Source organism: Sciurus vulgaris (assembly GCF_902686455.1).
Source record: "Sciurus vulgaris genome assembly, chromosome: 17".
Classification (NCBI taxonomy): domain Eukaryota; kingdom Metazoa; phylum Chordata; class Mammalia; order Rodentia; family Sciuridae; genus Sciurus; species Sciurus vulgaris.
The window spans coordinates 49434291-49457302 of NC_136478.1; the positions used below are offsets into that span (position 1 = coordinate 49434291).

General features: G+C 52.2%; 1 protein-coding gene across 2 annotated transcripts in view; it reads left to right on the forward strand.

Moving 5' to 3' along the window:
• SIPA1L3 (signal induced proliferation associated 1 like 3) overlaps positions 1–23012 on the forward strand; it is a 127419-nt gene that overhangs the window by 101162 nt on the left and 3245 nt on the right. For both annotated transcript variants that reach the window (XM_079119922.1, XM_079119923.1), the window contains exons 15-20: positions 8315–8536; positions 15771–15936; positions 16643–16889; positions 18773–18916; positions 20858–20993; positions 22575–22656. In XM_079119922.1, the coding sequence (XP_078976048.1) occupies positions 8315–8536; positions 15771–15936; positions 16643–16889; positions 18773–18916; positions 20858–20993; positions 22575–22656 (997 nt within the window). The remainder of the gene's footprint in view (positions 1–8314; positions 8537–15770; positions 15937–16642; positions 16890–18772; positions 18917–20857; positions 20994–22574; positions 22657–23012) is intronic.

Here is a 23012-nt window from a genome sequence, read left to right on the forward strand (position 1 = left end):
GGAGGGCCTCACGCACGCGAGGCAAGCACACTACCACTGAGCCACAACCCCAGCCTCGGTCAGGTCTCCTCATCTGGGATGTAGTCATGTAGATGTTTGCGTTGTATCTGGTCATTAAACTGAATATATGTGTTTCGTACACTTTATGGTGTATGGGCTATTTTACACTTTTTGCAGGGGGTACTAGGGATAAAATTTGAGGCCATGTAGATACTATACCACTGCGCTACACCCTCAACTATTTGAAATAAAAAAAAAAAAAAAAAAAAAAAAAAAAAGAAAAATGGGGTATGTAGAGTGTTTACTTTTAATTTTTCTTTAACATTTTTTTGTTTATTTTGGTGCTAGGGGTCAAACTCAGGACCCTCTACCACTGAGCTACATCTCTGGCCCTTTTTCTTTTCTTTTTTTTTTTTTTCTCTTTTGATGCCATGATTGAACCCAGTGATGCTTAACTGCTGAGCCACATCCTCAGCCCTTTTTTATATACATATTTTAATAATACTTTTAGTTGTAGGTGGACACAATATCTTTATTTTATTTGTATGCAGTGCTGAGGATCGAACTTGGCCTTACCTGTGCTGGGCGAGCGCGCTACCACTGAGCCACAGTGCCAGCCCCCCGCTCGTTTTATTTTTCATTTTGAGACGGTCTCACTAAGGTCTTAGGCTGTCCTCAAACCTGAGATCCTCCTGCCTCAGCCTCTCAAGGCTCTGAGATCACAGGTGCCCCATCGCCCAGCCGGAGGGTTCACTTCTGAGAGGGAACCACAGGGGTGAAGTCCCTAAGGAGGACAGTAGTGTGGCGCCTTCAGGTCTCTGAGCTCTTGGGTCAGAGAGGTTATCAGAGGCTGGAGCCCTCAGGGTCCTACTGGCACCATTATGGAGTGTGGATTTGATCCTAAGAGCACAGGACAGCCAGGCAAGGTTTCATCAGAGGATGACACAGGCAGATTTGGTTTTTGGAAGATGGTGTGGGGGCAAGACCAGGGAGGGGTAAAGGAGCTCTAAAGGAAAGGATCGCGGCCTGGAGCAGGGGACAGAGCAGCATGTGTTGGGGGGGCAGTAAAGCTGCCTGATCGGATCCAGGCACATCCACAGTGTGAGGAGAGCCACAGGTCCGGGCGACTCCCCGGCGTCTGGGGCTGCTGAGGGGAGTGATTGAGATTCGTGCGGGAAGGTAGAGCCAGGGGACAGCCCAGGAGGACCAGGCCTCGCCTTCACCGACCATCGACCACCATCGCAGCACCCACTCAGCTGGACCTTGTTCTAGACGCTGCCTCGGAGCAGAGGCGACCCCTCCCTCCTGAAGCTGATGTTCTTCTGCAGGGAGAGCCAGACAGACAGACAACTAAACCACCATGTGATATGCCAGATGGCAGCAAGTGCCAGGGAGAAAAAAGGAGCAGCGTGGGGTCCCAGAAAGCCTCTGGAGGGAGGGGGTACCTGAGGAAGCCAGGGAGTGACCCATGTGCTGTGCTCCAGAAGTGCTCAGATGGCCAGCGGGGGTGGAGCAGGAGCCCTGTTCCAGCAGGCTATGACTGTGGTCATAGGCTGGGGGACGTGGAAGCCCCCGGAGGCATTGGAGCCCATGATCTGACTGGTTTTTCAGATGATCACTTGCTTGTCTGGGAGAAGTGGACTGTTGCGGGGGAGAGAGGAAGAAAATAGAGGGCAAAATTCAGAGGCTGCCAGGAAAGGGATGGGCCCTGCCATGCCCATGCAGGGACCCCCCCACTTGCTCGCTTCACTCCAGCTCCAGCCCTTGCCATGGAAGCCGCTGCAGCCTGTAGCAGCCTGTGCCCATCGGTGACTTCAGTGGCTCCCCAGGTCCTCCCCACAGACATTCGTCATGGGAGCCCGGCTGCCAGGCATGCTGCCAGGCGCCAGTGCCTGCCGTGGGCACCATGGCAGGCCGGGTGAGGCCAGGCGGGCAGCCACCTGGCCCCCGCCCTTCCCCAAGGCAGCACACTCTCCACCACTCTCTGGGCTCCACAGCAATTTGTCAGGGCCGTTGAGGGACAATCAGAGACTCTGCTCCACGTGGAGCTGACGCAGCTGGGCGTTCCCAGCAGGCAGGAAGCATATGGCCTGCTTCCCCAGGCTGTGCCAGCAGTCTCCGGGATACCATCTGGGGGCACAGCCTCGAAAGGTAATCTGGGGGCCCTGGGATCTACTAGGGCCTGCCCTGCCTGTGTGTGTTAGGAGTCCAGGGCCACAGAGGGCAGACCTATGCAGAACTGGGAAATGGAACCGTTCCAGGCTGTGTCCTAGAACTCAAAGGAAAGAGGGGGCAGTGCAAAGGCCCTGAGGTAGAAATGTTGCTGGACCATTTGATGAACAGCTTCCATGTGGTCACAGCAGAGCAGGCCAAGGGGAGTGGAGGAGCTGAGGGCAGAAGGAGATGGGACTGATGGTGTGGGTCTTGTGCGAGGACACTGGCTTCCTCCCTGAGTGAACTGGAACCTAAGTCCTGAGCAGAGGAGAGTCCTGATCTGACTGGTGCTATGCTGACGAGGTTGGTGAGGATGCAGGAGGAAGCAGAGAACCCAAAGAGCAGGCCACTGTGAAGGTCCTGTGGACCAGAAGTGCTTGGCAGAGGCGGGGACAGTATGGGTTATGATCCATTTTGAGCCCTCCTGGATTTTGTTTGTTTGTTTGGTTGATTGTTTGTTTTGTTTTGTTTTTTGTTTTATTTGTCAGTATTAGGAATTGAACCCAGGAGCACTTTACCCCTGAGCTACCCCCCAGCCCTTTCTTTTTTCTTTCTTTCTTTTCTCATTCTTTCTTTTTCTCTCTCTCTTGCTTTGTTTTGTTTTGTACTGAGGATTGAGCCCACAGGCACGTTACCATAAACTACATCCTGGTTCTTTTTATTTTTGAGACAGGGTCTTGCTAGGTTACTGAGGCTGACCTCGAACTTGGAATCCTCCTGCCTCAGCTTCCAGAGACACCGGGATTGCAGGGATGGCAGGTGTGCACCGCCACAGGTGGTCTCATCTTGAGTCTACCCACGTCCTCTCTGCCCTTCTTGTGGGCCTATCACTTCTGTCCCTCAGGCCCTAGGGCAGGTGTGGCCACTCCATGACTCCCACACTGAAGGGCAATCATTCCAGCCACATCAGAGAGAAAGCAAGACTGGCCTGGCCGTTCACGGAGGCTTCCTGGGTGTGGGTGTGGAGTGCAGGCTCTGCCGCCCCCGACTGCCCATGCCCACCTCTCAGGTGGTCTGAGGTCTAAGGATGAGCTGAGTGAGACCATGAATTTAAAGAACCTATCTTTAAATTCATAAAGGGCCTGGACAGGACCTGAGCTGCTGTTTCCTTTTCACTTACGGCGTGTCCATCACTGGAATTGTTGCGGGAGTTCAGGATGGTCCTTAAAAACACTGAAACAGATTTGCACCCTGGTGCTGTCCCTAGCGGCTATATCGTTTGGAGCAACGTGTTTCATCTTCCTGGGTCTCAGTTTCCCCACCTGGAACACGGCAGTAGCGTCCTGCCCTGGGGGTTCAGGGCAACTAAGTGAGGCTGCTGAGCTCAGTGCCACCTGCACTGCCTCTGCCCTCCCTCCTCAGGGACCCCAGCTCTTTCCCTTTGTGCCTCTCGCTGATCAGGGCCCCTCCAGAGTCCCAGGGTGGAGGGGTCACACTTCACTTGTTTTAGTGACATAATCTTACCCAGAAGTCACCTGGCTCACAGTCCCCTCACACACCCCTAAGGCTCACCCCAAACCTGCCCCAGACAAGCGGTGTCAGCCAATCAGGATTTGCCCCCTGAGCTGGGGATTCAGATGAGACACAGCAATGTCTGCACAGGAGCTGAAGAGAGAGCCAAAACCTGTCTCCAGAGGGCAGTGGGCAGAGCTGGCTGGCAAAAGCAAAGACAGAGGGGTGTTTACCTTTTCCCCTTTTTAGAGAATTTTGTGGGGGGGGGGGGGGGGGTACTGGGGATTGAACCCAGGGCTTCGTGCTTGTGAGGCAAGCACTCTACCAACTGAGCTGCATCCCGAGCCACCCTTTTTCCCTTTCTAAAAAAAAAAATCATCTCATGTTTTTTAAGTGCACAGAAGTTGAACTCGCCTCTTGACCTTGTAGAGGAGTATGAACTGCAGACAGTAACAGCTCACGTTAAGATCAGTGGTGCATTCAGAGTGGACCCTCTGCAGCCAGGGCTCTGCTGGCTTTGCAAAGGCCTGTAGGTACTGATGTGGAGAGGTCTCCAGAACACACTGTGCAGTGTGAAAACCAAGCACAGAACAGGCTTAGGATATGCTACCATACATTTTAAGAAGGAAGAGTTAGAGGCTGAGGATCTAACTCAGTGGTGGAGTGCAAGGCGCTGAATTCAGTCCCAGTACTGGGGAGAGGGTGTTGCCAGGCCCAAGGCATACACTATAATCTCAGCTACTCGGGAGGCTGAGGCGGGAGGATTGCAAGTTTGAGGCCAGCCTCAGCAATTTAGCAAGACCCTGTCTCAAAATAAAATAGGCCTGTGGGGGAAGTGTAACTCAGTGGTTGGATGCCCCTGGTTTCAATGTCTAGTAACACACACACACACACACAGAGAAATACTCAAAATTAAGAACGAAAGGGAAGACAATTTCCTCACACAAGAGGGTGCTTTTATCTGCATCAGTGCTCTGCTGAAGAAGGAAGGGTGGGCCTTGGTTGCCGAGAGAGGGAGATGGAGGTATTATATGACCACTAACTGTGTTCCCTGTGCCTAGTTATGTGGTTTAGCCTGGCTTCTGTCCTGCACACAGTCCCCATTATCAGTCCCTTCAGTCGTAACAGATGGTGTGTACTACTCCAGAGAGTCTTCTCCAAACCCGAATCAACCCATTCCCCAAAGTAGAAAAGCACTTTACATTAGAATCCAACACAGACATCTGGAATTTTCATGAAATACTTAAGTGATCACACTGGCATTTTTTTAGTCTGTTTCTTTTTTGTTCCTCCCTAAGGATCCCTAAGACTGGGCTGGAGTGTATGTGGCTCGGTGGTAGAGCGCTTGTGTAGCGTGTACAAGGCTCAGGCTTTGCCAATAGCAAAAAAAAAAAAAAAAAAAAAAGAACTGTTAAGACCTACCAGGTACAATGTCACACACCTGTAATCCCAACCTCAGGAGGCTGAGGCAGGAGGATTCCAAGTTTGAGGCCAGCCTGGGCAACTTAGCAAGACCCTGTCTCAAGATAAAATAAAAAGAACTGGAGATGTGATTGAGCAGTAAAAATCTCCTGAGTTCAAACCCCCCAGTACCACCAAAAAAACGAATTAAGACCCACTAAGTCTATTTCACACAGTTGGAGAAACAGTGTTCATTTCCTTCCTGTAAAAGGAAAAAAATCATCACCAAAGTTTTATACACACACACACACACACACACATACATATACAAAGTGTATGTGTATACATATGTTTTATATATATGTAAAATACTTAAAATATAGATTTTTTATTCTGAGATAGGGTCTTACTAAGTTATTTAGGTCCTCGCCAAGTTGCTGAGGCTGGCTTTGAACTTGCAGTCCTCCTGCCTCAGCCTCCTGAGTCACTGGGATTACAGGTGTGCGCCACTGCACCAGATTTAATGTAACCGTTGATAATAGTTTGATTTATGTTTGACACTTTTCTACTTGTTTTCTTTATGTTTACTATCTTTCTTGCTTCTGTTTTTCCTTTATTGCCTTATTCTGTATTAAATTTAATTTAGTATGGGGGCTTCTTTAATTATTTCTTATTAGGCAGATGTGCTAGCAACACATATTGTGCCTGTCTCTCTGTCTCTGTCTCTCTCCTGTTTATATGAGAACATTTTTAGATTGCCTTCATTTTTTCCAATGATAGTTTTGCTGGATATATAATTCTTTTTTTTTCTTTTAGTCCATTAAAAGTGACATTTTATTCCATCATTTCAAATGAAAAATCAGCAGTTAATTTTATCAGTGTGCCTGTGCAATCATACATACATATATATATATATATATGGTAATACTGTCTGTTTCATTCTACTGTTTTTCCATCCCCACCCTCCCACCCCTTTTTCCTCTACACCATTCAAAGTTCCTTCATTCTTCTCCCCCCCATCACCCCACCTCATTATATATTGCCATGCACTTATCAGAGAGATCATTCAGCCTTTGGTTTTTTGGGATTGGCTTATCTCACTTAGCATGATATTCTCCAACTCCATTCATTTACCTACAAATGCCATAACTTTATTCTTTATGGCTGAGTAATATTCCATTGGTATATATACCATAGTCTCTTTATTCCTTTGTCAACTGAAGGGCATCTAGGTTGGTTCCACAATCTAGCTATTGTGAATTGAGCTGCTGTGAACATTAATGTGGCTGCATCACTATAGTATGCTGATTTTAAGTCCTTTGGGTATAAACCGAGGAGTGGGATAGCTGGGTCAAATGGTGGGTCCATTCCAAGCTTTCTGAGGAATCTCCATACTGCTTTCCAAAGTGGGTGCACCAATTTGCAACTCTACCAGCTATGTATGAGTGTGCCTTTTTCCCCACATCCTCGCCAATACCTATTATTGCTTGTGTTCTTGATAACAGCCATTCTGATTGGAGTTAGATGAAATCTTAGGGTGGTTTTAGTTTGCATTTCTCTAATTACTAGGGATGATGAACACTTTTTCATATATTTGCTGATCACCTGTATATCTTCTTCTGTGAAGTATCTGCCCATTTCCTTAGCCCATTTATTGATTGGGTTCTTTGTATTTTGGGTGTAAAGTTTTTTAAGTTCTTTGTAAACTTTGGAGATGAGTGCTCTGTCTGAAGTGTATGTGGAAAAGATTTTCTCCCACTCTGTAGGCTCTCTTTTCACATTGTTTCCTGTGCTGAGGAAAAAAACTTTTTAGTTTGAATCTCTCCCATTTATTGATTTTTGCTTTTATTTCTTGCACTATGGGGGTCTTGTTAAGGAAGTCTGGTTCTAAGCCAACGTGATGGAGATTCGGGCCTACTTTTTCTTCTATTTGGTGAAGGGTCTCAGGTCTAATTCCTAGATCCTTGATCCATATTGAGTTGAGTTTTGTACAGGGTGAGAGAGATGGGTTTAGTTTCATTTTACTGCATATGGATTTCCAGTTTTCCCAGCACCACTTGTTGAAGAGGCTATCTTTTCTCCATTGTAAGTTTTTGGCATCTTGGTCTAGAATGAGGTTACTGTACTTATGTGGGTATGTCTCCGTGTCTCCTATCCTGTACCATTGGTCTACCTGTCTATTTTGGTGCCAGTCCCATGCCGTTTTTGTTACTATTGCTCTATAGTAGAGTTTAAGGTCTGGTATTGTGATACCTCCTGCATCACTCTTCCTGCCCAGGATTGCTTTGGCTATTCTGGGTCTTTTGTTCTTCCAGATGAATTTCATGATTGCTTTTTCTGTTTCTATGAGAAATGTCATAGGGATTTTAATTGGAATTGCGTTAAATCTGTGTAGCGCCTTTGGAAGTATGACCATTTTGATAATATTAATTCTGCCTATCCAAGAACATGGAAGATCTTTCCATCTTCTAAGGTCTTCCTCAATTTCTTTCTTCAGTGTTTTGTAGTTTTCATTGTAAAAATTGTAAAAATCTTTCACCTCTTTGGTTAGATTGATTCCCAAGTATTTTGTTTTTTCTTTTTGAGGCTATTGTGAATGGAGTTGTTTTCCTCATTTCCCTTTCAGATGTTTCATCACTTATGTATAAAAATGCTTTAGATTTATGTGTGTTGATTTTATAACCTGCTATTTTGCTGAATTCATTTATGAGGTCTAGATGTTTTCTAGAGGAGTTTTTTGGATCCTCTAAATAGAGAATCATGCCATTAGCAAATAATGACAGCTTGAGTTCCTTATTCCTATTTGTATCCCTTTATTTTCTTTAGTCTGTTTAATTGCTCTGGCTAGTACTTCAAGTATGATGTTGAATAGAAGTGGTGAAAGAGGGCATCCCTGTCTTGTTCCCATTTTTAAAGGGAATGCTTTCAGTTTTTCTCCATTAAGAATGATGTTGGTTAGCACTAATAGCCTTTACAATGTTCGGGTATGTTCCTACTATCCCTATTTTTTCTAGTGTTTTGAGCATGAAGGGGTGTTGTATTTCATTGAACGCTTTTTCTGCATCAATTGGAATAACCCTATGATTCTTATCCTTAAGTCTACTGACATGATGGATTACATTTATTGATTTACGGATGTTGAACCAACCTTGCATTCCCGGGTTGAACCCCACTTGATCATGGTGCAAGCCATCCTATATTTGTGTCTTGTGTCATGAACTTTATTTCTTTCACATTTTCTTTGCAGTGACATGGGCTCAAGGGCTGGCTACCCTGCTCAGGTTTACAAAACTGCCAGTGCAGAGACTCCTCGGCCCTCCCAGCTGGCCCAGTCCAGCCCCTTCCAGCTCTCCACCTCCGTCCCCAAGTCCTTCTTCTCCAAGCAGCCTGTGCGCAATAAGCACCCAACGGGGTGGAAGAGAACAGATGAGCCCCCACCACGGCCGCTCACCTTCACCGACCCCAAGAAGTAAGTGCCTGGATGCACAGTGAGGCCAAGGTGGGTGGCTCTGGGCCAGGAAGAGAGTGACACCTCCCTTGCTCACTGAAAGGGTGCCTCTACACACCGGGGATATGGCTGTGAACCGGACAGAGGTCCCCACTGTCAGGGAACTGACGCTCACACTGGGATGATGGGCAGTAAGCAGAATAAATAAGAAGTGCATGCGGCTGGGTGAAGAGCTTTGTAGGCAGAAAGCAGCACCTGCAAAGCCCTGGGGTGTGTCTTCGGGAGGAATGGAGTGAGCAAGGGGGAGGGTAGTGGGATGCGAGGTCAGTGACGATAGGGACAGATGGTGGTGGGGCCCGTGGGCCTCATGTGAGGTACTTGGCATCTGCTCTGACTGACGCGGGGCTCTGGAGGGTGTGGACCAGAGGAAGGAACTGATCTGAGTTGGCTTTAACAGGGTCCCTGTGGCTGCTGTAGGGGACATTCCGGAGGAGCTGCTGTTAGGGTCCAGGTGGGGCGTGGGGGCTGGAGCAGGGCCAAGCCACGGAGAGGAGAGGGCAGGCTCAGGCTCGGCATAGGTGATCTGAAACTGGAGCAGACAGGCCTGCCAGCAAGTGGAAGTGGTGTGAGAGAAAAGGTAACACCTCATCTTGAAACCTGGAACAGGGGCAGGCGTGGGTCAAGGGCAAGGGTGAGGGCCAGCCTGTGGAAAGGTCCGCACAATGTCCAAGCCACGGGGCACCATAGGGACTGTGCACAGAGAGGCAGGAGGTGAGGGCTGCTCCACAAACCCTCAGTGTCCGTGAGGAGCCACAAGGGAGGCCAGCGAGGGTGGGGTCCTGGGAGCCTGGGGCACTGACCATGGAGCAGTCGGGTCCAGTGAGCCCGAGAACTGAGCCCAGGATTGAGCCTGTGGAGGTCACTCAAGCCTTCCAGAGAGAAGGGAACAAAAGGGCAGAATGCAGCACCATGAGCAGCTCCGCTGAGGCGTTTTGTTCTGAGTGAGAGAGCCGTGCAGTGAGCGCTCTGTCCCTTCATCCCAGATGTGGGGCACTAACGAAAACGCAAGTGGAGCAGTCTCACCCTTTCTGGGGCACTTTTTGTTTGGGGTTGTTTTGTTTGCAGCCCTGGGGACTGAACCCTGGGGTGCTCTACCACTGAGCCCAGCCCTTTTCACTTATTTTGAAACAGTCTCCCTCAGTCACCGTCACCGAGGCTGGCCTCAGACTTACACTTCTCTTGCTCCCGCTACATTTTGCTGAATGAAAGATGGACAGAATCTGCTGTGGAGACTGAGCACATCTGCCACAGAAGGATCCTTGCCCCCAGCCCTTTTCCTTAAGGCTGGCCAAAGGCCGTGCTGCGGGATGGCCAGGCGGCCCTCCCAATTCTGTGGCTGCCTCCACCCAGCTACTCGAGGGGCAGAAGAGCTGGGGGTCCCTTGTCAGCCCCTTGACCCCTCAGAGTCCATGACTTTTAACAGAGATAGTGGTGGTCCCCCCTGCAGGGTGGCTGAGAGGACTCCTGAGTTAACTCAAGTCTGGGCCACGCAGGTGAGCTTGTGACACACAACCTGACCTCCAGGCTGACTTCAGAGGTGGCCAGAAAGCAGGGGCAGGACCTGTAGCCCTCAGTCCACCCCTGGCCGCCCTCACCTCACCTCAGTGGGCCACTCTGGAGGACCGAAGGGCTGGAGCTGCCCCTGCGGGCAAGTGACTCTGGCACCAGAGCCTCACAAGGCCAGCACAGCCACCATGGGCCTCTGCAGAGCACGGCCACACCCACAGCCCTCATCTCATTGCTGAGCAAATGAGTGGCAGCATGGCAGGGGGTCATCTCCAGAAACTGAGGAGGAAACAGGCCCTTGAGACAGCTTCTGCATCACCTCAGGGCAGAGTAGTGGCTAGGAGGAAGCCTCCCCCACCCCCCGTCACAGCGGAGGACCCAGGGCCCAAGCAGCCTCATCTATAAAGAGGGACGCCCCCAGGTAGGGCTGTTAGGGCATGAGGAGGAAAAGCGAGGGCCTGGGAGGGATGGGCGCTCTGGAGGTGGGCGAGTTTGTTGCTGCCACCATTGCTGCACCCACACCTGAAGCACAGCCCCACGGGTCAGAGGACTGGGGTCTTGGCTCTGTGTCACCGTGGTGGAAGCTCCTAGGGGGTCAATCGCTCACCTGGAGCACATAGGTGGTCCTAGATCCTGTCCTGCAGTCCCCATGAAACACCTGGCCACCCATAGCTGAGGGCCCAGAGCACCAGGAGCTGTGGGTCACGTGCTGCTTCCTTCATAAGCACTGCTCGGGGTGACTCAGGGCAGCGGGTGGACATGGGTTCTGAGTGTCCTTGACTTCCTGTGCCTTGGTTTCCCTGGCCAAAAGCAGGAAGCAAGGTGTGCCCACATTCCAGGGGGTGTGGGGCAGCCCTGGCTGGAGGGTGGTGGCACTTGTGGTCTCCGGGCATTCGGCCTCTTCCTTCCTCAGGTTCAGAGCCCCGCATCCAGCTCAGGAGGGACCCAGGGAAGGCCTGGTTCCACAAACTCAGTCCCTCCAACACAGCAGAGCTGTCCCCCGCCTCTTCTCCCTGGCCTCTCCCGGCCGTCCTTCCAGGACCATCGGCCTGCTGCCCGGGTGCCGCCCTCACAGGGATCCTTGCCAGCTGCATTGGCAGAACCCCCAGCTCAGCCAGGCTGACAGCAGTGCTAATTAGCTTAATTAACCAGGGCCCGAGGGAGCCACCCCAGTTGGAGGCCAGAACTCTGAGTCCTCTGGGACTGGACCAGCCACGTCTGACCCGTGGGTCACTTTCGCCTCCTGTTCCATCAGTCGGGGAGGAGTTGGTGCTGCCTGGTCCCGACTGCAGGGGCGCCTTCGCCGTCGCTCCTCTCGTGGAAGCCAGCCGGAAGTGCTCTGCCCGTGGCAGGGTCCACACAGTCACATGGTAGGCCAGAGGCATTCTGCCCAGTCCCATCAGACAGCACCTTGACGCCGCTTCCTCATTTACGCTTTGAAAGGTAGAGTGGTGAAAACTGAAGTAGTACAAAAGGATCTGCAGTGAGAGAGAAGCCTCTCCCCAGCCCCCAGTCCCACAGCTCCCTCCCAGAAGCAGCGCTGTTTCATTTCTTGTGCCTCTGGAAGGACAGGTGCCTGACACAGCAGGAACAGGTGACATGTGCTCTTCCCTTCCTCCCCTCTACATATCAGCGTGGCCACCTGTCCGTGTGTGCTTCTGCCTTCTTCCCTTGCTCTTTTCTCTAAACATCTCTTGGCACTGGGTCTGAATTAGGGCATACAAGGTAGCCTTGTTCCTATGAGCAGTCAGAGAGCAGTCCATTTCATCCCTAGAGGGCATTAGGTTTTGACAGTTATGGAGACCAGAGATCTAGAAAAAAATCAAGGTTAGACACATATAGGCCTAGTTTGGCTTGGTTGGGTTGGGTTTGGCTTTTTTCATGCTAGAGATGGAACCCAGGGGCTCACACATGTTTAGCATGCAGGAGTTCCTGAGTTGGATACCCAGCACCAAAATAATGAAAAGAGCCAGGCACAGTGGTGCATACCTAATCTCAGCAACTTAGGAGGCCGAGGCAGGAGGATTGCAAGTTTGAGGTTGGCCTCAATAACTTATCGAAACTGTTTCCAAAAAAAGGCGGAGAGGGGAGGGCACTGGGAATGTGACTCAGTGGTTAAGTGTCCCTGGATTCAATCCCCAGTATAAATTTTTTTAAAAATATCAAAAGAGACTAAGGAAAACTAAAATGATCAACTAAGGGTTAGGAATATAGCTCACTTGGTAGAGTACTTACCTAGATTGCAAGCATGCCTAAGGCCTTGGGTTCAGCCACTAGCACTGGAAAAAAAAAAAAAAAAAAAAATCCACTGAACAGGATTTTGCCATACTTTTCCCCTGTGGACGTGTTTGGCAGCCTATGGAGCATCAGAATACTGAGGGTGCAGACAGAGGGTCAGAGGAGAAGGTTCTAGCATGATTTCCTCCAGTGAGCCAGCCTTTCACTTAAGAATTAGGAATGTGTTGTTAAGAGTACTAGAGGTCCCGGAGTCTGGGAAGGTGATTTAAGGAAATGAACACATATTTAGTGAAATAGAACAGGGAAGGAGTGTGTGTGTGTGTGTGTGGTTTCTTTTGTTTTGGTGCTGAGGATGGAACCCAGGGCCTACCACAGCTCTACTACTGAGGCCACACGCCACACCTACTGCCTCACCAGGGCAGTGGGCCAGTGCTGAAGGAAGATTCTGGAAAATGCCAAAATCAAAGGTGGGGGAGGAAGGGGGGCCTTCCATCTTCTGTGGTGAAGGGGTGTGTGCATCTCTCTCTTTTCCTGTCTCTGTGTCTCTTTTCTACTTTGTCCTCTGGATCTAAAGCTTCTCCTGTGCCCAGAGAATACACCTGCCTGACATGGGTGGAGCCACACTGCCCCTGGCCTGGAGCTCTCACTGGGGAGGAGTATGACCTACAAGAACACGCCTGGTACCCTTTCCTCTTCCCTTGGTTAAAATCCCAAGGCTGGTGACTGAGGAAAAGAAAGGAAATGCAGACTTGAAAACCCTCGGAAGCCCAAGGCATCTCCTTTCTTTTCTAGGCTTAAAGACTGGCTCTTGTTCTTGTACCAAAATGATGAAGGCTAGGAATCGGCCTTTTTAAACTAGTTGTTAGTGTTTTGTTATCATCATTAATATTATTATGGTAAAAGAAATTCTCAGTTCAGAAAGGCGTCAGATGAAAAGTAAAAGTCCCACTTTTCTACCTCCTGTTCCCCCAAGTAATCATTATTCATTTCTTCCAGAAATTTTTTTCTGCATACAGAAGCATATTTTTAAAAAAACATCTTTAGTCATAGATGGACACAATACCTTATTTATTTGTATGTGGTGCAGAGGATCAAAGCCAGTGCCTCGCACATGCTAGGCCAGCACTCTGCCGCTGAGCCCCAGCCCCAACCCCAGCAGCATAGTGAATCAAATGTGATCCTGTTACATGCGCCGTCCAGTTTTCATTCCATGTGTGATAGTAACGTGGCAGTCAAGGTGGCTGGATCTTGGAAAAATAACCAGTCCTCGGTGCCCTTAGATTCTCGTTTTTAAGCTTTACCAGACAGTGCTGTTCCAGGTGGGGTCTCCTGTTGGAGCAAACCGGTGTAGCCTCTGTGGTGATCACCAGCGCTTTTGTTTTCTGTCCCTGCAATTAGAAGTCACCAGGGGAGAAGGTTGTTTTCACCTGGAAGAGAAGCAGCGAGCACATTCTGCAGTGTTCCGTCATCTCTTCCTCTGTACTACGGTGACGTGCGGCACCTACTGTCTTCCCACCCCGGGGGACGTGCTGCTAGTTCAGTGTCAGCAGCATCGTGATGATGGGCTCTGAAGACTCGGAGATATCCAGCGCCCCAGAAGAAGGAGGGGAGCACGAGAGGGCGGGAAACTCTAAGAAGACGCAGGGGTCTGCCGTGCAAGTCTCGGGGTTCTGTGGTCTGGATCATGTTAGGACAGCTCACAGGGCTGCCTTGTTTAGGATAGTCCTTCACGTGGTTCAGTATGCCCTTTCTTGGCCATACAGATTCTAAGTTGATATTATCTCTCTAAATGTTTCTAGAATTTCTGTAGTTACAGTGATCTGGTTAGAAACGTTTTCAAAGATTGCTGCATTTTTTTCTTATCTCTTGAAGGAATAAAACTTGTTAGGCAAAAAAAAAAAAAAAAAAGTGGCAGTCAAGCTCAGTGGTGGCAGCTATAGATGCTGCAGCCCGCTGGCTTAATTTGAATCCTGACTCCTTCCTCCACAAATTGGGACTTTGGACAAGTGGCTGAACTCCTCTGCGCCTCAATCTCTTCATCTGTGAAATGGGATATGAGTCATGCTTGCTCATGTGACTGTGGTGAGGCTCACGGGACTTCATATCTGTGCCCAGGGAGCCCGGGCCTTGCTATGGTGCTGCTCTTTCTGCTGGGCTGACAGACCAGGGACAAGGACGACTACAGGTCACAAGACCTGCCCTAGGGAAAAGTGAAGAGGGAGCTTGGTGAAAGGCAGGGCCGGGTCGACTGCATTCACCTCCCTGCCTCAGTTGCCCATCTGTGAAATGGAGATGATACCGAGAGTGGCTCCTGTGTGGCTTGAATAAGTAGCACACGCAGAGCCCTGGAATGAAGTGGGTCTGGTGAGGGTGGTGTCATTATTTCTCTGAGGGGGCGGCAGTGCCTCAGGTCAGGTCCCCATTTCACCAGAAAGCTTAAATATTTTTACCAGGAACCTTATACTTGAGCCCACAGTCTAAATACAAGAATAGGCCTGGCCCTGGGGGCCACTGAGTGGATGACAGGGAGCCAGGGGCAGCCTTGCCAGCCTGGAGCCACAGGGGACAGTGGTGGAGCCCCACACGGCAGGGACATGAGGTCTAAGCATCTAAGAGGTTCGGGGGCCTATTGGGCTGAGGTCAACTGTCACAAGGGCAGCCTCATATCCCTAGCACTTGCAAATTGGGACCTAGCACTCCTTAGTTCAGAACTGCAAGGCTCCCCAGATGTAATCCCAAGTCCCCATGTGACCCACAAGTCCCACACTATCTGCCCCTGTTCCCCGAGATCTCACCTCCCCCCTCTTACACTCTCCCCCCCATTCCTCTAGCTCACCAGGCTCGTTGCCTCTCATGGCCTCAACTCTTGCCCTTTCTTCCACCTGGAAGCTCTTCCATGGAATTCCTTCCTTCCAGTCCCCCCCGCCCCGACCCCCAGGTATCACCCCTTCAGAAATACCCTCCCCAGCTCCCATCCTTTGCCTGGCTTCGTTTTTCTTCAAAACATTTCCCTCAGCCAAGGTGTGGTGGTGCATGCCTCAGGAGGCTGGGGCAGGAGGATCCCAAGTTCAAGACTAAGCCTCAGCAACTTAGCATGGAAAGGACTGATGTAGCTCAGTGGTGGAGCGCCCCTGGGTTCAATATCCCTGGAAGTGCAAAAAAAAAAAATTCTCTCCAGCTCACCCACAGGGTCCTCTGTTCATTTGTTCAGTGTTGGTCCCTAGACATGGGCTCCATGTCCCTGCTGTTCCCCAGTCCCTGGAACAGGCTCAGCCAGAGTATGTTCCCAGGACGTGTTTGTGGAGGAGTAAGTGTACATGGTGGCCAAGTGCTCGTCTCTGGCACTTTGGTAGGGGCAGCAGGTGTGGTCGCTCACCGAGGCAGCTGGCTGTGGGTCCCCACAGCTTTGCGAAGTAGCTGGAGGCCCCCAACCCTGGCACTCTCGTTCCAGGCAGGTGGACACCAACACGAAGAACGTCTTCGGGCAGCCGCGGCTAAGGGCATCCCTGCGAGACCTCCGGTCCCCTCGGAAGAACTACAAGTCCACCATTGAGGACGACCTGAAGAAACTCATCATCATGGACAACCTGGGGCCAGAGCAGGAGAGGGACACAGGGGTGTGTGGCCAGATGGCCTGGGGTGGGAGGAGGGAGTATCCCCCCATGGTCACCCCAACCTCTTTCTGCCTGAGCTACAACCTTTGGCATCTGGCAGCCCTGTGTGGGTGTGTGAGTGAGGACCCTACTTTCATTAGTAACAGAATCAGAATTTAGGCCTTCGGCAAGCACCAGAAGGCCTGGCGCACACCCTCCTCCAGAGCCCAGGGCTTGGGGGCCAAGAGTGGAGCAGGGGTCCCAGGGGAGACTGCCTCTCATTCCCCATAGATAGGGCAAGGCCAGAACTGCAGGCACGTGGTGCCTCCACTGTCCCCACTTCCTTCACCTCTCGTCCTTGCCTGCCCTAGATAGCCTCACTGTCAGGCAGGCGCATTCTGCGGGGTCTGAGGGTGGCCCCCAGGCTCCCCAGGTGAGTCCCACAGCCCAGGGCACGGGGAAGAAGGGCACTTTGGTGTCATTAGTGCCCACTGGAGTCGCGCCCAGCCTGGCTCTCGTGGGCCCATGTGGCTCACTGCCTTCCCTAACCTGCTTGGCCTTAGCCTCGGACCTTTACCCACCAGAAGCCGGGCTGCAAGTCAGGGAAGGGGAGCCCCGGGGGAAGCTGGGTGCTGTGATCACAAACGGAGGCTGGGGAGCAAGAAGCCCTTGAGGACCAACCAGGGGCCCCGCTGTGACGCTGCCCCCGCACCCCACCCTGTCTCGGCAGCAGTCCCCCCAGAAGAGCCTGCAGCGGACACTGTCGGACGAGAGCCTGTGCAGCGGGCGCCGGGAGCCCAGCTTTGCCACCCCGGCCAGCCTGGAGCCGGGCCTGCCCAGTGATGTGCTCTTCACCAGCACCTGCGCCTTCCCCTCCAGCACGCTGCCAGCCCGCCGCCAGCACCAGCATCCCCTCCCGCCCGGCGGCGGCCCCAGCGCCATCCCTGCCACCGGCAACGGATTCCCGGAGAAGAAGTGTAAGCCTGCGCACCTTGTGGGACCGTCCAGAGGCCGTCTGGGTCGGCTCATATGAGGGAGGGAACTGGGTTGCCCCTGAGCTCCAGAGTGCCTACGGGTTGGGCACTGAATGTCACCCCAAAAGCAGGGGATGCAGGGGATTGCTAGCCAAGCATCAGGGAGTTTCCTGGGGTTACCGGAGACCAGACGGGAATTCAGCCCCTCTGGGTGCAGGCCTGAGGGCAGGGACTGGATTAGCTGCCCCAGCGCCTTCCCGCAGCCTCCCAGTTCCTGTGCCATGCAGTTTACTTGGTGAACATTTTCTTACTGACCTGACTCCCCAAATTTGCTGTGGTAGGGAGAGTGCAGGGGTGTGATTTCTCCACACCTTTATTCATCTAGCAAGACACTGTGCACACTACCCCCCTCAAGCCACAAAATGAGACATGAGCTTGTGTCCCAGGTTTTTACCACAGATGAGACTTTTCTGTTTCTCAGTTTCTTCAACTGTAAAATGTCACCAGAGAAGCCAGGTGTAGGAGGAGCCAGGGAATTTCGTGAGGCCCTAAGCAACATAGCAAGACCCTGTCTCAAAAAGTCAGAAGGGCTGGGGATGTGGCTCAGTAGTTAAGCGCCCCTGGGCTCTTCAATCCCAGAGACTGGGGGTAGAGTCAGTGGTGGAAGCGCTTGCCTAGCCTATAATCCCAGCAACTCCGGAGGCTGAGGCAGGAGGCCAGCCTGGGCAACTTAGCGAGACTGTCTCAAAATATAAAGCACTAGAATGAAGCTTAGTGGTAGAGTTTGCCTAGTATGTGTGAAGCCCTAAGTTTGATCCCCACCACTGGGAAAAAAAAATTATGTTAGTGAACATACATCAAACACAGCATAACATCTAAATGTGTAATACTGAAAATCTACTGACTGCTTATTTTTGTTGATAGGTGTTTAGAGGGTTTTGTTTGTTTGTTTTGTTGTGTTGTAGTTAAGGTACCAGGGATTGAACCCAGGAGCACTCGACCACTGAGGCACACCCCCAGCCCTATTTCGTATTTTATTTAGAGACAGGGTCTCACTGAGTTGCTTAGTGCCTTGCTTTTAAGGAACCTGGCTTTAAACTCACTGTCCTCCTGCCTCAGCCTCCCGAGCCTCTGCGATTACAGGCGTGGTGCCCGGCTACCTTGTGGGTGTCTCATTGGCTTCTCTGCCTAACACCTCCAGAAACGAGCTGCTCCCTCCACTCCAGCCTTCCCCATTTGAAACCAATCCGTTGGCTGTACCCAGACCCAGCAGCACCTGATGGCATCCTAGACCCTTCTCTTTGTCTCACACCCACATCCACTCTTCAGACATTGGTGGCTCCACCTGCAGATAGACCCAGAACCTCTTCACTCATGCCCCCGTACTGCATGGCCTGCCCTGTCCCACCCCACCTCCTGAATCCCACAGCAGCCTCCTCGCTGTCTCCCTGCACCCGCCTCCTCCCTCCCTCCAGCCAGAGGGCGCCTGAATGCCTGAGGCAGGAGCCTTCCAGTGACATCATGGCACTCTGGGTAAAAGGATAAAGTCTTCAGTGTGGCCCACAGGATCCAGCCCTGTCCTCTGATTTAACCTGCCACTGCTCTCTCTGTCCCAGCTGGACCTCCTCAGTGTTCCTTAAACTTACAGCATGTTCCTGCCTTGAGAGTTTTGGACTGCCATTCCATCTGCCCTAAATGCTGTTCCCTAGATCTGCTCAAAGGTCACCTTCTGAGCAAGGCCTCCCCAGCCCCTGTTGAAAGTTGCACCACACAAGCATATAGCATTCCGTTCCCTCGCCGCCGGAGCCTTCCCCCGCCAGAACCTCTGATAAGCAGGGAAAGTATTCGTTCACCGCTCACATTGCGCTCAACCATCTCCCCACTAGCTGCCATCTCCGCCTCAGAACTGTCACTGGCTGAGGGACGGGACCGGCCCCTGCGGCGCCTGGACCCTGGGATGATGCCACTGCCTGACACAGCTGCTGGTCTCGAATGGTCCAGCCTGGTGAACGCAGCCAAGGCTTACGAAGGTAGGTGCCTTCCACCCAGCCCATTCAGAGCCTCCTGTCCTTTGTGCTGGAAGGATCAGTGCAGGGCCTGTGGCTTTGCAGGGGATTGCACCCAGGTCCCAAAATCAGGGAGCCGTGTCACTCGTTCAGTGTGTAGTGTTGTGTCTCTGATCTCCAGCTGCCTGGTGTAGCAAACAGGGCGTGCCTCCCAGGGAGGCTGCACTTCGTCCAGCACTCAATGTGAGTTTGCAAAGTTCCATCCGAGGAATATACTAGGACTCCATGTGCAGAGGAGGAAACTGAGGCCGGGCTGCCACAAAGTTGACTGTGTTTTGTCGCCTGACACATGGGGTCAGGATTTGAACCCAGGTCTGAACAGCCTCCCAAAAAAATAGGCATAGGCTGGGCACAGTGGGGCACTCCTGTAATCCCAGTGGCTCAGACTGAGGCAGAAGGATCACAAATTCAAAGTCAACCTCAGCAACAGTGAGGCGCTGAGCAACTCAGCAAGACCCCGTCTCTAAATAAAGTATAAAAAAGGGCTGGGGATGTGCCGCTGGGTTCAATCCCTAAGACCAAAAAAAAAAAAAAAAAAAAAAAAATGACGAAGTGACCCACAAAAGGTTAGGGAAGAGGGATGATGTATAGCCAAAGGGCCTGGAAGGAGCCAGGCATGGCAGCACAGCCCCCAGCAACTTGGGAGGCTAAGGCAGGAGAATCTCAAATCCCAGCACAGCCTGGAAACTTAGTTAGGCCCTGACTCAAAAAGAAAAAGGGCTGGAGGTGTGACCCAGTAGTAGGGCACCCCTGGGTTCAACCCCAGCACCTCAGAAAAGGAGAGAGAGACAGGGAAGGAGGGAAACTTCCAGCTCCTGGAAGCAGGGGAATCCCAGGCCTGCAGCGGGTGCTTCCAGCTCATTTCTCTTATTTTGGTTTTGCTCAGTGGTGCTGGGGATGAACCCAGGGTGCACCAGAGCTCGGCGAGCGCTCTGCCATGAGCTCCACCCCACAGTGATAAACTGAGATGTAAAGAGAAAAGGCCAAAGTGGGGACAGTGAGTGGCTCTGAGGAAAAGCCAGTCCAGTTTTCACCGTGCTGTCCTTTAAATAGATGGAGAGGCTAAACGGGTAAAGCCCTTTGCCTCCTGGGCTTGCCCTCCAGCCCAAATGGCAGCTCCTACCCTCTTTAGAGCTGGCACAAAGTAACCTTGTTTCTGATGCCCCTGAATGTTCCCTTGCATGGCCGTCTGTGACTCGTGTCCACTATTTAAGGACATTGGGCTGTCACCAGTTCTTGCTGTTACCAAGAGACGACCCAGTGGTCGTGTTTGAGGATGGCACACCTCAGGCCTGCCTGACGCTAGGGAGGCCCAAGAAACTGCGTCCCACCTGCAGCCGTGTCACTCCTTCCTCTCTCCACGGCGCAGACTGTCTGCTGCTGGGGCCCTGGAAACCCTCGTGGAAGGCGCTCGAGTGGTGCAGCGGCCCCGTGCACCCTTGCCTCCTTTACTTCCTAACAAAACCAGGGCGTTTGTCCTGGGAGCCGGCCAGGTTCCCAGTCTGGCACGCCGTGCGGTGTCCCTGAGCTCCTTGCCTGTGCCTGCAGTGTGGAGTGTGCCTGGAGCTTGGTCCCCATCAGGACCAGGTCTTAGTGCGTGTGTTCTCATTCTGTTTGGTTGGGGTTTTTTGGCAAAAATCCACCCTAAAGGCCTTTGTGATGTATCAGAATGAAATAGAAAATTCAGACAGGCCCCGGGATGGAGCCAGAGGCAGAGCAAGCACGAGGCTCTGGTGCCGTTCTCACCACCGCAGAAAGAAAGAAAGGAAAAAGAAAGTGTCATGGAGGTTTGGGCAGGAGGCTTATAGGGGAGGCACGGTCAGTCATTTGGGGGAGAAATGGGGAGCCCCGCCTGCCCACCCACAAGAACTCAGCCCCTCTCCTCTCTCTCCCTCTCCCTGGCAGTGCAAAGAGCCGTCTCGCTCTTCTCTCTAAACGACCCAGCCCTGAGCCCAGACATCCCACCTGCACACAGTCCTGTCCACAGCCACCTGAGCCTGGAGCGGGGGCCCCCGACCCCCAGGACCACCCCTACCATGAGGTGAGGTTCCCTCGGAAACATCCAGTGGCCGGCAACCCAGGTCCCTACAGGCAGGATTCTGTGCAGTGGAAGAGGGACACAGGGAAGCGGTAGCTGCTGTGGGTCACCCCCACCACTCTCGGGCAGGAGGTCCCCTCATCTAACAGATCGGCACCATTATACTGTGCCAGTCTTGCACTGGGGACCAGCTGTGGCCAAGATGGACTCCTCCCCTGCCCTCATGAATCTCAGTCCACTGGCAATGACACTTTGCATAGACCTTATACAATTGTGTCACTTCCAACTTTTAGTTAAGCAGTGTCCCACAGCCTCCTGGCTCATCTGTCTACTCCTCGGTGTCCTCTGAGGATGCCCAGGTGACAGACTGGTACGCGACACCTTTCAGGTCTGCCCTGATGAGGCCTATGCCAGGCCGTCCAGGGACCCTGCGGTGATTGAGGCCAAGCCCTGCCCTCACGAATCTTCATGGGGAGAGAGGACAGAGATGGATGTCATGCTGTGCCGTTGCACATGGCTTCTCACAGCCAGTGCAGCTATTTGGTTCTGCTAGATCAGCAGAAAGTGAAACCAAGGAAGCAGAGAATGTAACGGCCACTCTACCTGCGTGATGCATTCACGTGCGTCTGCTGGCCTCACAGCATAGGGTCCCAGACACCACACAGCCTGTGTGTTCTGTGGGCGACGGGAGCTTTTATTGAAGGTGATTTTGATTCTCGCTGTTTTCTGCTCCACACACTGGCCTCAGCCCAGCCTCCATAGAGATTGAGACCCACTGTAAAGATGAGAGAGGGGCACATACCGCTGCTGCTGCAGGAGCCATGGGCATGGCAAACGGCAGACCTGCAGCCCCTGGGCTCACTGCTCAGTTGGCCTTAGCCCCGGATGTTGACCTCCCCTTTGTCTCCCACCTCCCACTGCAGGTCCCTAAGATTAAGAACCCTGGAGAAGGGAAAAAGGGGAGGGAGAGGCAGGGAGCCCTGGCGCCTCACCTCCTTCTCCCCTGGGCAGCTCGCCCGACCCCAGCCCCGCAGCCCATCCTCCAGGTGTGTGGGCCCGGCGTCTGCCCTGTGGCAGCACCTTCAGACCTTGCTCTGGGCAGGGAGGTGATGCCTGTTTCTCCCCTGCCCTGCCAGGCGAGCTCAGGGCTAGACAAATCTGCACAGAGGAGGAGCCCCAGGCAGTGGGGTTCAACTCCAGCACCAGCACAAGGGAGGACCAGTGGGTGGGCATCCTCCCTGTCCTATGTGTGGTACCCCCAAAGGATACACTGGCTGAGACTCTTAGATTGACCCTACAAGTTGCCAGGTGGCACACAGTGGTGGGGGCAGTGGGCTCATCGTTATTTCCAAACTATTGCCAGTCCAACCACTGCAGGCCCTTTGTCCGTTTGTCCACCCTCCTGCTTCCTGTGCCTGGAGCGGTGCCTGACCTGCAGATGCTCAGGAGATGCTGTAGAGTGGATTCTTTGTATCCCATGGATAGAGAGAGGAGACTCTCCCAGAAGTCATGAACATGGCCTGTCCCTGGGGCAGGTGCACCCTTTAGGTGCCACAGGGCTGACCCTGTCCCCTGTCTTTCCAGTGAAGAGCCACCCCTGGATCTTACAGGCAAGGTGTACCAGCTGGAAGTGATGCTGAAGCAGCTGCACACAGACCTCCAGAAGGTGAGGCCTCAAGGTGCACACCTGCTGCCCGCTTCCTGGCCCCACCAAGGCACCTGCCACAGCCACATGGCCCCCATCCCACCCTTGTTCTGCTATTCTTAAATATAGTCATGAGTAAAACAAGAAAGCGATGATTCTGAAGGCTAGTAAGCTCAGGAGACACTCTTAGACGGTCTCAGAGAACAAATTGGTCCAACCTTTTTTGGACAGCAATTGGGGTGGTACTTCTGGCAACTCAAGAAGCTGAGGCAGGAGGATCGCAAGTTCTAGGTCAGCCTCAGCAACTTAGTCTCAAAAACAAAAACTCAAAAGGGCTGAAGATGTAGCTCAGTGTTAGGACACCCCCAGATTCAATC